The sequence below is a fragment of the Mesitornis unicolor genome, unplaced genomic scaffold, assembly GCF_000695765.1.
Source record: "Mesitornis unicolor isolate BGI_N332 unplaced genomic scaffold, ASM69576v1 scaffold16640, whole genome shotgun sequence".
Taxonomy (NCBI): Eukaryota; Metazoa; Chordata; class Aves; order Mesitornithiformes; family Mesitornithidae; genus Mesitornis; species Mesitornis unicolor.
The window spans coordinates 1-14,079 of NW_010156389.1; the positions used below are offsets into that span (position 1 = coordinate 1).

At 38.7% G+C, this 14,079-nt stretch overlaps 1 protein-coding gene across 1 annotated transcript; it reads left to right on the top strand.

The window, feature by feature from the left end:
* Window positions 1–2,060: 2,060 nt before the first annotated feature.
* SEH1L (SEH1-like (S. cerevisiae)) lies at window positions 2,061–12,560 on the top strand (the record flags this gene model as incomplete). The annotated part of the gene is made up of 8 exons (XM_010191184.1): window positions 2,061–2,111; window positions 3,375–3,521; window positions 4,714–4,925; window positions 6,314–6,412; window positions 7,461–7,601; window positions 7,889–8,046; window positions 8,433–8,583; window positions 12,094–12,560. Coding segments are annotated over 8 exons (1,149 nt in total), but the record flags the coding sequence as incomplete, so codon positions are not given.
* Between the last annotated feature and the right edge of the window lie 1,519 nt (window positions 12,561–14,079).

Here is a 14,079-nt window from a genome sequence, read left to right on the forward strand (position 1 = left end):
GAAAATCTGGGTTTATTTAGGGGCACGAAGCGAAGAGGCTTCTGTTTTGTAATGAATTGCCAGTAAGAAAAGGGCTGAAATGTTCAACGCGTGTTCTGGCAGATTAGGGAAACAGTACAATACTAAAAACCTTAATTTTACATTCCTTTAGAGGAAATGAGATGTTAATTGCTTTTTTCATTTTTTTGGCATAATAAGGAGATGGAAAAATATTCAGGAGTTACACAGAGTTAAGAAGTGTAATTTGCAGAGAGCAGTCTTGTCTTTTGCTAGACCAGGTAAACGGTTGAGAAAATTGTTTTTCCATAGAAAGCTGTGTAAAATGTCGATCGTGGTTAGAAACAAGTTAGCCATCCCTTCTCCCTGACTACCTATTAAAGAGCAAACAAAAAACCATCACCAACGAACTGTCCCCAAAAAGTAAGTAAATACCATGTTAGTCTTTAGTCTGGACTGACTGCATAAAACTTGCAGCCTAAAAATAATACTTAAAAATAATGGCACGAGGTGGGTACAACTCAAAAATAGAACAACAGAATATTAGGAGTTGGAAGGGACCTCGAAAGCTCATCCAGTCCAACCCCCTGCCAGAGCAGGATCACCTAAACTAGGTCACTTTAAGAAAGGGACCTTAAAGCTCATCTAGTCAAATCCCCCTGCTGTGGACAGGGACACCTCCCACCAGACCAGGTTGCCCAAAGCCCCATCCAACCTGGCCTTGACCACTTCCAGGAAGGGGGCGTCCACAGCTTCTCTGGGCAACCTGTGCCAGTGTCTCACCACCCTCACAGTGAAGGATTTCTTCCTAATATCCAGTCTAAATCTACCCTCTTACAGTTTAAAACCATTACCCTTTTCCTATCACTGTTCTCCCTTACAAAGAGTCCCTGCCCAGCTCTCCTGTAGGACCCCTTCAGGAACTTCTCCAGGCTGAACAGCTTCAACTCTCTCAGCTGGTCCTCATAGGGAAGGTGCTCCAGCCCTCTGATCAGCTTCATGTCCCTCCTCTGGACCTACTTCAGCAGCTCAATGTCCTTTTTGTGTTGGGGCCCCAGAGCTGGATGCAGTGCTCCAGGTGGGGTCTCATGAGAGCAGCACGGAGGGGAGAATCCCCTCCCTCAACTTGCTAGTCATAGGGCGGTTCTTCAGCAATGTAACCTTACTTTCCAATTGTTAACAGTGTCCCTTACAAGACTGTCTTAGGAAGTTTTACTTTAACCAGAGTTTATAACAATTGTAAAACAGCAGTGGTATATTTGGCTTAAGTCCTGTTCTCACCAGGTGGGCCCTGCAGAATAGCAGTTGGGGAGAAGTTTTGAAGTTGGGTAGTGATGGTAACAACCAGGGTTGTATTAGAGATCCAGAATGGCAAAAGTGAGGTGACTTTCAGGAAAGTTAACTAGTGAATAAGTGACAAACAAGTGTATGCTAGGCTTCTGCAGGTGTCTTTCCTCTGGTTACATTCATGGCTTCCTTCACAGTTTTCCAGAAAGAAAAGTAATAAATGTGATAATGATGTGTAGAAAATCAAGAGAAAGGAAGGTTAAGTGACTTGTGTGTGGTTATAAATGAAGGCAAGAAATATTAGAGACAGAAATAATGTCTGACCCCCCACTGGCTTGTTTTTCTTTTTGCTGTCCTGCTCTGTCTTTGGGATGATTTCCAGGAGCCACATCAGGGTTTTGTGACCAGATCTGAGCGTATCTTGTGAGGACCACAGGGGCTCTATAGTGAAACTGAGTAGTGTACTCTTGGAACAGAGTGAATGAAGTGTTGAGGGTTGTAGTAATTTGTCTTCTATGGGTAATTTATTGTTTAAAAAAGATGGACTTCATACAGTAGTGGATTTTGCAGGTGTATGCCTCTTCTCTCTACCTGTACTAAGGATATTTTCAAGGTCGAGTGAAATGCAGTTGTGTAGTGAGCCAGGTAGAGTTTTCCAGATGAGAATGTTTAGTGGTGTGTGTGTATGTATATATTTTTTAAATGGCTGTGTTTTGTAGTACAACTTAGTAAGCTTTAGATACAATTTGAGTGATTATATTTTGATTTCTCAATAGGTCTGGGACAAAAGTGAAAATGGGGATTGGCACTGCACTGCCAGCTGGAAGGTTTGTGTTTTTAAAAATTAACATAGTCATAACCATAATTTCTCCTTTGTTTTTGAAGAAACGTACTTAGTTTTTGCTGACTTATAGAGTAGAAATACTTCTGGTTTGTTGTAGATCCTGTATTTCTTATGGTAAACTTACTCTTTCTCTGCTTTTATAAAACATTTCCAGTGCCTCTCACTTAAAGCAGAGGCTAGCAGGCAGTCTTACATTGTTAGTTATGTTGGCAGACTGTTCTCATTTCAAGCTAAGATTCTGCCTTGACACAAAAAGTTCAGCTTTTCTTGCTTCTTTCCCCAAGACACATGTGATGCTCACAAGGGTGTTTTACACCTTTGTATCTTGGAAATGTTTAGAAATGCTTTGGAAAATGAAGAAGTTTAGATACTTCTTGAAGATCATGATATACTTAGTGAGTGAGTTCCAAGCCTAGTTTTAGTTCCAAAGATATTGCAGTGGCTGGAAAGTGGTAGACATTGCAGTAACTAGTGTTTAGGGAATTGGAAGACATACCTTCATTTTTAATTTAATATTTCACTTTGCATATTGTAATTCTTCAAAAAAAAAAAAAGAGGTCTGGCTATTAAATGTTACAACATCTGGCAGTTGTTCAGGATTTTTTTGTTTGCCTTTTTTTTTTTCCCCAAAACCTTTCTGAGAACTGTGTCAGACTCTGCTTCATCAGGATAATTAGTGCATTCAGCTTCTGAATTGTCCTTAAACTCATATTTAATAGGACCACAATACAATAATCCCTGTAAACGGAAACGCAAGTAAAGCTTTTGAATTCCCCTTCTCTAAAAAGCAAAGCATTAGGTTGACTAGGTATGAAAGAGGAGTTTAATGTACAAAAGGAGAAGATACATAATGCTTTGCATATGCCTTGGAAAAGTGCAGGCAAGCTAGAAGTCAGCATTGTAATAGCTGAAAATTGGAAACAAAGCTGTACTTTTTGTGTCAACGCAGAATCTTAGCTTGAAACTTACAGTTTAAAGGAGCAATAGATAATGCCTTGATATACACTTGTAATACCTTTTAACTGTTAACTAATAGCAACAAAACTTTGCAGTGCTTATAGGAGTAAACGAATGCAACGGCTGCTGTGTAGATTTGAGCTTTGTAAAAGAACGTAGGTTTCAAAGGAATAATCTTACTGCTTCCTTGAATTCACTGCTGCTGCTGCAGAAAGTCAGGAAAACATGTGTTCACTTGGACTGCTGCAGTAAGTATATTTCTCTGTGGTGTTTTGGTGTTATCTTGCAGACACATAGTGGATCTGTGTGGCGTGTGACATGGGCCCATCCTGAATTTGGGCAAGTCCTGGCTTCCTGTTCTTTTGATAGAACTGCAGCTGTATGGGAAGAAATAGTGGGAGAGTCAAATGATAAACTCCGAGGCCAGAGTCACTGGGTGAGACTTCAACATATTAATTACAGTTTCTATATGTTCTCATGAAAACAGATTTACTGTGCCTCATAGATTTGTTTGCTTATTATAATGGACTGAGGTCTTAAACTGTTTAAATTCCAGAATTAAACAGAAGACTGAACGCGTTCCCTTATCAGAAATACTTGTTTTGATGCTTCTCTTGGAAAATGCTTCATGGTAAACTTCAACAGCACTGAAATTGGAAAGCGGTGTTGCTAGGCATTGTGGTTAATATTGTCACCAGTATGAATGAAGAGACAATTCCAAACTCTTTGTGGCCAATACTCTTCTGTTTTATGCTTATATTATGTTGCTGTGGTATATACAGTTGCTCTATCACCCGATGCCTCCTCCCCACCCAGGAAGGGGAGTTGGGAAAAGAAAAGGAGATTCGTGGGTTGAAATAGAAATATATTCAATAAAATAATAACAGTAACAGTAATAACAATAGCAGCTATAAAATACACAGAGTTATACTCAGCCAGTATGGTTGGGGAGTAGGCCTCAGGGGTAGGACGGTAAACAAGCCCCTCTTGAGATGTCAGTCACAAAAGAGGGAGCAGAAGAGAGAGGAATAGGAGGAGGAAGAAGGGCTGACCCCAGCAAACTCCCCAGTTTATAGTGAATGTGATGTTTATGGTATGAATAGTATTAACTGGTCAGACTGAGGTGACCTTGGGGTTGACTCCCCTGGGTTTCCACTCTGACATGTTTATCTCAAGACCTTGAGGACCTTGAGCACTGTGGCAAACCTGCATACCGGTATTAGCTGAAACCTCTAACAACCTTGTCAACTTTGTTCCCACTAAAATAGAGTGCTGCTTTCCTCAACAGAAAACTGACTCAAATTCTGTTCCACTAAACCAAGACATGTGTTTCTTTTTTTTTATCTGAAGAGCATAATCTAAACAACTCTTTTTGGTATCGGAACTTTGATACCACTGTGACTCTATCCCTTGATGCTTGAAATTGCATCAGTGTAATGATCTGCCATTTCTCCAATATATTGGTGTATGAAGATTTTCTATTTTTTTTTGTTGTTTTGCTTCTTGATGGAACAGGTCAGTGATCCCATGAAGTGCTGTTGTCAGACTTTTGTTAGCCTCTCTTTGGGAATAAATTTTTGATGGACATTTCTAGCATTTCCTTCAGGAATTTCTGCCTTTCTTTGCAGGTAAAGAGGACCACTCTAGTAGACAGTAGGACGTCTGTTACAGATGTGAAGTTTGCTCCCAAGCATATGGGTCTTATGTTAGCAACCTGTTCAGCAGATGGAGTTGTAAGGATTTATGAAGCTCCAGATGTGATGAATCTCAGTCAGTGGTCACTGCAGCATGAAATCTCATGTAAGCTAAGCTGCAGTTGTATTTCTTGGAATCCTTCAAGGTATGTTATTAAAGATGTAGCTTTTGCTTTATGACTGTTTCAGCAGAAGATTCAGAGAATTAGTTCTGAATTTTTTGTAGAATAAATCCTAGAATTTGCATGGAGAAGATTAATCGTACATGACTCAGATCTGAAAGAAAGCTGCTGACATTTCTTTTAGTAAAGCAAGCTTGGCAGAGCCAGAGAAGTGTTACAAAAAGTCCTTCTGTGCTCTGTGAGTATTTCCAGCTTCACTATTTTTAGCAAGTAATGAACTAAAGAGCTGCAGAGTACTTTTTATTTATCCCACGAAACTTAAGTGGGATTTTCGTAAGAGAAAGTGTTTATAGTGTTTTATTCATGTCTCTTTCTTCTTTCTTTAAGAAAGGTGTTGCAATAGGTAATAATTTTGACAACTAGCAAGGACGTGCACCTTTACCAGTGCAACAGAGTACTAGAAACCACGAGTTTTGGTAGCACAAGAGTCATTCTCTTAGTTACGTCCTCAGTGATATACTTAACCTTCTTGAACAGGAAGGAGTCAGAGAGGAGTTGGGTTGGGTAGTCCCAAACCAGAAGAACACATAAAAGCAGAGGTTCTTTTTCACTTCTCATTTCACATCCTCCCCCAGCAATAACAGGAAAGGAAAAACCATTCAGTGCTGAACTGCTTTGGATTCTGTTTGTTCAGAAGCACCTAGTGGCGTTCCCTATACATGTCGTGGTTTGTGTCCTCATTATCCAGTTACACAGAATCACAGAATGGTAGGAGTTGGAAGGGACCTTGAAAGATCATCCAGTCCAACCCCCCTGCCAGAGCAGGATCACCTAGACTAGGTCACAAAGGAACACGTCCAGGTTGGTTTTGAATGTCTCCAGAGGAGACTCCACAACCTCTCTGGGCAGCCTGTTCTTCTGTTGATTAGTAGTGGTCTGTGCTGAAGGTTTGAAGTACAGACTTTCTAATGCATGGCATGAGGTTAAATGTTGATCTGAAAACTAGAACTCATCTACATTTAGATTTTGTAATCTGTCTTCCAAAACCTGCATAAATCCCATTAAATCAGTCATTAAAAGTACTGCAAAGAATTCAGACAGACTCTGCCATGAAACCTGTGGCAAATACTTGTCTGTAGATGCATATACAAAATCAGTCCTCTCTGGGAGCATCATCTTGACTTGCCAGATAACATTACCTAATGATTTCGCCTTCATGGCTGTGTGAAATGGGCTTTCAAAACAGCTGAATGGAGATTGTACTGGTAACTGTAAATAGCACTTACTCATGTGGTATTTTTTTGTTACTGTTTTGTTTTCTGTATAGATAATGTATCTGAAATTGAAAAAATGTCTTGGTGTACTTTCTGTGGAATCATTTGTATATAACAGTATTTATTTTCACCTTTTAGCTCTCGAGCACATTCTCCAATGATAGCTGTAGGAAGTGATGACAACAGTCCAAATATATTGGCTAAGGTTCAGATTTATGAGTATAACGAAAATACCAGGTATGTTAAATGACAATATATAACATTTGTGGGACCTTAAAGTAGTTTGTAATGGTATGGCCTTTTATTATATTCCTGTCACTAGATGTAGAGTGGAGTGGTAAATAATATCTTAATTCTGCCTTTGAGCCATTGGATGGGAGAGGGAGGCCTCAGAATGGTAACTACTATTAACAGACATGCTATTGATAGTTTTGTTCTATCTCAGTGCAGAAATGCCAGTGTTCTTATCAGCATTTTAAAGGGAGAATTGTTGTTTCTGCTTCTACTGATTTATATGCTTAATTTTACACAAGGAATTAATAGGACAAAATTAAAATTTGAACTGTGTCGCACCAGGCACTCTTTCATTCAAGGTGCCTTTAAAATGCTTTTAAAAGCATACTTGTAGTGACAGAAAGTGCTGTGAATTACTTGTGTTCTGTGAAAGTTCAGTTTGTGCAGTTAAGAATTCAGAACCAGAAAAGGCCAGGAAGCCTGAATGCAACCACTTTCAATTAAATGAAGACAGAGAACTCGTGTTTCGTTCAGGGTGATCAATGTGGGAAAGGAGCCAAGGTATTTTGTGGGTTTATGCCTGGCTTCAGCCAATGTGCTCTGTGCATTAACAATAAAGAAAAGCTGTTATAATTTACCTGGTGGTAAATAAGAAAATGGAATCTATGTTTATTATACAGTGCAGGAGATAGTGGTATGCTTACGTGCACAGAAAATGTAGTAAGTTACTGAGATACAAATTCCCTTTAGATTTGTGAATAGAAGAATCTTTTAATTTCCTTTTTCCAGTTGTAGACAAAAATGTGCTTTATACTGGAATCCTTGCTTTGTTGTATGATTTAACTTACTGTTGTTAGGAGTCACTGTATCTGATGTATTTGGCTTGTAATTATCACTTACAATTAAGTTTCTGTTCAGAAAATGTTTTTATTTTTGCAAGTCTCATTATGGATACTAACCCCTTTTTCCTTGTTCTACTATGTCTGGTTTATATAATTGGCATCACTGGCAATTTTGATGGCATTAAAGGTTAATTTCTTATGCTGTACAGAAAATACGCGAAAGCAGAAGCTCTGATGACAGTCACAGATCCTGTACATGATATTGCATTTGCTCCAAATCTGGGAAGATCCTTCCACATCTTAGCTGTAGCAACCAAAGATGTACGAATTTTCACACTAAAACCTCTAAGGTGAGCTTAAAAGGAAAATAGGTATGTGGTGCATACTATAGTCTTGTTTTAATAGTAACTGTGAAGCAAAAGTAGTATCTTAATGTACACAGGATTGGTTTTAGCAGCTGGATTTTTAAGATGACAAGATTGTGAGCGAGTCTTTACTTTTGTCTGAACACCTCTTAATACTCCTAATAATTGTTATATAAATTCCTTGAAAGATGTAGTCTTCTCTTTTTGTCATCATGCTCAAGCCCAGGCCTTGAAACAGTTGTGTGCAGAACTGTCACTTCTCTCTTAAACAGGAAAGAATTGACTTCATCTGGAGGATTAACAAAATTTGAAATTCACATTGTGGCGCAGTTTGATAATCACAACTCCCAGGTGTGGCGAGTGAGCTGGAATATCACAGGCACGGTGCTTGCCTCCTCTGGTGATGATGGCTGTGTTCGGCTATGGAAGGGTAAGGTCCCCCACCTAAAATACACTAGCTTTGTAGCATGCTGAATGTGCTTGAGAAGTAATACTCAAAAATAGTTTTGAGTAAAAGTTCGTTTTAGATTTGCGGATGATACAGAACATCTATGTTCAGTCTCAATGTTCAGGCAAACTGATTTTCTGATTAAATGTCCAAAAGCAACAACAAAAAAAACCACAACCAGTTGCAGTTTTTATTTGTTTCTCAGTATTTTAATAACAGAAATGCATTCTTGCTACTGAACAAAACGGTTTTAAACTGTGGATAGGCAGAGAAAGTCAGACAGCTAAAGAGGTATCCTCAGCTGTTTGGAATTTATATATTCAGCTTCAGAAGAGAAACTAACAGTTTTTATGCATCTATATTTGCAGCTAACTACATGGACAACTGGAAGTGTACCGGTATACTGAAAGGTAACGGGAGTCCAGTGAATGGTAGTTCTCAGCAGGGAATTTTTAATGCCTCTCTAGGTTCAGCCAATACAAGTCTACAGAATTCACTAAATGGATCATCTGCCAGCAGGTAAGTTAATGAGCAGAGAGACTAAATTTCAGTAAAGTTTTTTCTCTGAGTGCTTAATTTCACTTAGCTTTCATGTTTGTTTTATATGGTTTTTTTTAAAGGGCAGTATCATTTATTGCTTGAATACTGGCTCTTGTCTTGCTCTGTGATGGTGTCTGCTATGTCACTGTTAAGAGGAAAATGAACAAAACTACAGTCCATACTGAATTATTCTGTATAAATAAGCAATGTATCCAACTTTTCTCTTCTAGTCCTTTCACATTATTAAAAATAACTTCTGAAATAGTGCCAAACAAGGAGGCACTTCATGATACTGCTCTGTAACTGCCCTTTTGTTTTAGATGCACGTTTAAAAGTGAAGCAAAAATACCAGCAGCAAATTCTGTTTTCACTGGAATAATGTATCAGAAAGGAAGGAGGAAAAGATACTTCGTAATGTATGGTTCCAGCAGTCATATACTAGTGTTAGTTCACTTACATTTTTGCAAGTGTAATTGATTAAAAGTTTGCTTTTTTAAATTTCCTCATATGATACTCTTATTGCAGATTAATTTGCTTTCTCTGTTATGCTTTTATACCGTAATAATTGCTGTTTAGTAGGTAAAGTTCACTGCTGCTTCTGAAAGCCATTTTAACTTGTGCACAGCGGAATCTGTAGAAACACACTGAGCCCCACATCTGCACTGTGCAGTGTGTACAGTCAGCTTTACAGGACGTGTCCTGTGTAAGGCCTTGCTGTGGCCAAATTCCACAGCAGCGGATTCCACCTTTATTTTTTTCAAATGCCTTGGGATAGCCTCCATTTCCATCCATGTGCAGATACTAATATGGCTGTTTTTCAGTTTAAAGTGCTTATCTGTAAAGTACTGTGGCAGTTTGCTTTTGGAGAGTAGCCTTTGCACCCCTTCAGCACTCAGTCCTGAATGGCAGTTCTGGCTTTCTGAACAGTGAAGGGCTTTCACATTTTCCTCACGAGATAAACAGGGAGAGCTAAGAGGTGGTAATGGGCCAAGTCTCCAGCAAGAAAGGAGCCCATAATTATATTGGTCATCTGGTTCCAGATGGTACTGACAGTATAGCAAAGAAGTGCTGAAATGCAGTCCTGTCTTCGGAATGTGAAATCCACAGCTATAGAACTGTACTTGCTTGAGTGCCTATAGGGAGATACAGGCTATTTTGTACCTCTCTAGCATAGGGTGTGGTTTCGGTTTCCTGATCTAACACTGTGCTGCTGCTGGCAAGGCTCCCCTACCCTGTCCCATTAGTGATTCTCCTCTCCCTGAAGCTGGTAGTACCTCTAGCATTATTTTAGACTCCCTCCATTGCTTTGTATTTGGAAAGTGTTGGGTTTTTTAAAATATTGTTTTGGTTTTTAATAAATTATTCTCAGCTCCAATTTGGAATTAACATTGTGTTGCAGAATTAAGTCCATGGCTGTGGAATTTCAAAATACATGGTGTCTTCTTGTCCTAGGATCTTACTATAAAAAAGATGCACTTAACTACATGTTGTCTTTTGTAATCACATTGGCTTAAATTGTATAAGCACAATTGCTAACATAAGTGTTAATACACTAAAAAGGATTTATGTACTGACATTTGACTAAATTGGAATGCTACAGAGAGTTTATTTTACCTGTGCCTGTAGATGCTATGTTTTGGTGTCTGTACATTTAAACACTTACAACAGCTAAAGCATAGGCAGTTCTGGAAAACTTTGTTAAAGCACTATCAAACTGGATTTGTAATCAAAATAGTTTCAGAACAGATGATGTAGATTGTTGGAAAATAAGTTAGTAGGGCTGTATTGTAATGTTGATGTAATTATGTGTCTAGATTTATGATACAATTTCCATTCTCCATTTGTATTATGTCCTTTTTAACAGAAAGCAGAGCTGATACCAAGCTAACTGGAGTAACTTTGGTGTTTTGCTGCTTGTTGCATGCACACAGGAATGGAAAACGAACTCCTTTTTCCCCTCCCCAACGCCGTTTGACCTCTCCCAAGACACCAGCAGCCTGCTAACTACTAAATGCTATTCAAAGAACCTTTTTCAAACACATTGTGTATGTTTTTTTTGTACTAGCCCGCACAGTTTGATACTGTTGGAACTCCTGATAGAAAAATATTTGGAGAGGCTTCTTGTTAGGAAAAAAAAACAAAACACAAAAAACCGGCAACCCAAACCCCAAAACTTCTGTTAGGTTTGAAAGCTTGTAAAATTAAAAGACTAGTTCATGACTAAAAATGAGAATTTTTGTCCTTAATTGGGATGGGAGGAGGGAAGTGACCATTAAAATAATTTTCATTAAAATTGTTTTGATACCAGATTTGTTTTGCATTTCATAGTGTTCAGCATTTGATTAAGATTCCTAAACATCAGACATTTGTAACTGCTTTGTAATATATGAAACTGTTAGTTTTAAAGGAATCAGAAAACTGTGTTTTGACAACTGTACAGATGGTAGCTTTTAATAGTTTGGTATTGCTTCATTTATACCTTTAGTATGACTTCAAATAAATGTTTTGTAAGTACTGTCATACTTTCCTCATCTTAAGAGAAGTGCTTTTTCTGAGATGTACATTTCTATGGTAATAATTCTACAGAGTAACTAAATTTTTTTAAGCTTAGTATCCTAAAAAATGCGAACACTTGAGCCATACAAATATTGAAACCAAAATGCAGCTTGTGAATTGTCCCATAATTTCATTGATCGTATAGCTGTTTGTTTATGTTAAGTCTACAGAACTGTAAACAAGGCAGAAAACATCTGTAGGTGTCTTAATATAGTTATGCTAAAATGCACAAGTATTACGGGTAAGTTCTAATAAAAATGGCAGAAAAATGACATGAAATGGCATAATTCTGAGTCTTGCATTCACCAGGAATTTTAAATTGACTTTGAGGATTTTGCAGAAATATGTAAATACATACAAAGACTGTATTTCATTGAAAGTAGTTATTCTCTGTAAATGTGTATGCCTGAATTTAAAGTATTGTAAAAACAGTGATGTTTTTACATCTATTCTAGAAGTGCTGTGAAGTTAATCTGAATTAGGTGCATATGCAGAAAATGTACTTGCATCATATTTAATGTATATCTTGTTGCAAATGAAGCGTTACTGAAAGCTCTGTTAACAAATGGCAGGGATTCTGGGAGAATGAAAGCCTGTTAATAGCTGTGGTGCAACTGTTCTCTTGTAAAAATGTATACTAGGGTTATTATTACGGTATTCTTTTCTGTGAATTTCAGTGGAAAAGACTGTTATTTTCCTTTAAAGAGCAGTTTCCAGATTTGTCTTGTTTTGAATTACAAGCCTTGATTTCTGCTATTATGTTCTATTGGTTTTGGCATGGATGTACTAAAGCCTTTTTTTTTTCCAGCATGTCTTTTCTCCCCTTTGGTTCTCCTTGTATTTACTACCTTTCTCTTTTTCTTGTTTTGTTTTTGTTTTCGTTTTGTTTTGTTTTTTTGTTTTGGTGTTTTGTTCCTTTCTTAATTGTTTCAGGTATTTCTTTCCCCCTCTGGATTCCCCACGGGCTGGATCGAGATGGTCCAGTCACGCCCAGCTCCTTCCTCCTCCTCCTCTGATAGAGCACTCTTGCGATGCTGACACTGCCAACCTCCAGTATCCTCACCCTCGCAGACGATGTGTATCTCGGCCTCTTAATCTATTACCTGAGAACGAAGGGGTTTAACATGTTACTTTAAATAAACTGAAGGGCCTCATCATGCTGGTATTCGTGAATGCTTCCATTTCTGGCTGCCTTTGTATTTCTTCTCTTGTACAGAAGATTTAAAACAAAATTGAGGACCGCATTCATCTTTTGCAAAAACAGCTACGACACTTGGAACATGTTATTTATGTTTATGTATCAAAGGAACGTTTTAATCTGTACCCTTTGAACTATGGCAACACATACAAACAGTGTTAACCATGAGCTATTTACAGAGTAGGTGACTTCAATGTGCCTGTCTTTTTTTTTTTTTTTACATTTTATTTTTGGAATCAGTTTAGTGTGGTCTTGATTTTTTGTTTTTCTTTTTATATATTGCACTGACACACGTGGAATATATTCTCAAAATTAAACATGCCTTCATGAAGTTTTTGAGTAACTAAAGGATGATCCTGGATCAACTCATGAAAGAAACAAACCCATTCCTGTGTATAGTGCAGCAAAATAGTTTGAAGTGTTTTGTTACTTAAGAATTTTCCATCTTGCTGTATAAATATTTAAATTTTATAATTGCGATTGACTAATAAACTTATTCTAAAAGGTCTGTATTAGTATGCTTTTTCTTGTAATAGGCTTTTTTTTATTATTTTTTTTTCTTACCAGGATCAAGGAGCTTTTTTGATTCAGGTGTCCATTCTCATAGCTCTGCTGTTATTAAGTCATGTGGCATTCTGGATCTGCAGTTGTGTACTATGTGTTTTGGCCATGGGATGTCTGGAGGTCTGCAGAGACTGATGGAGTTGTTGGATTTCAAATGGTCTCATAATTCTTTTCCAGTGATTGAAGAGCCAGCAGATCAATGCCTGGCTTGGAGACTGGTGCCACAGGCAGGACTTCGGGTTCTTTAATCAAGGATCAATTTATTCATCATCCAGTCTGCTGGCAACTGATGGCGTACAGCTATCTGGGGTAACACCTATCTGGGGTACACCCTGAGTATGGCTCATAGAAAGAGCTTTAAACTAGATTTGAAGCGGGAAGGGGATACAACATGACTCAGTAGAGATGAGCCTGTGGGTGAAGTGCTGGCAGTTGTGGGATGGTGCACTAGTGAGATACTTTGGTCTGCTGTCACAGTGGAGGTAGGGGATGGAGATCCATGCAGCAGTGGAGACGCAAGGGTTACTGGTGGGCTACTGATGGAAGCTCCTGAGAATGGCCAGGAAGGAATTAGGACTTCTCCTCACAAAAAGGTGACAGGGCCATTAGCCCAGCTGAAGTGTATCTACACCAATGCACACAGCATGGACAATAAACAGGAGGAACTGGAAGCCATTGTGCAGCGGGGAAACAACGATATAGTTCCCATCACATAAATGTGGTGGAACATGCATAGAGTGCTGGAATGGATGTGTATAAGCTCTTCAGAAGGGATGAGCAAGGAAGGAAAGGTGGTGGGGTGGTCGTGTATGTTAGGGAATGCTGTGACTGCCTAGAGATTAGCAATAGTGACAACAGGGTTGAGTGCTGATGGGTGAGGATCAAGGGGAAGGCCAACAACTCAGATATCATGGTGGGAGTTTGTTATAGACCACCTAAGCAAGATGAAGAGATAGACAAAATATTCCATAGGCAGCTGGAGGAAGCCTCGTGTTTGTTTCCCCTTGTACTTGTGAGGGACTTAACATCCCGGATATCTGCTGGAAATAAAACACAGCAGAGAGGGAACACTCCTGGAGGTTCCTGGAGTGTGTGGAAGAGAACTTCCTGACACAGCTGGTGAAGGAGCCAATGAGGGAAAATGCCCTGCTGGACCT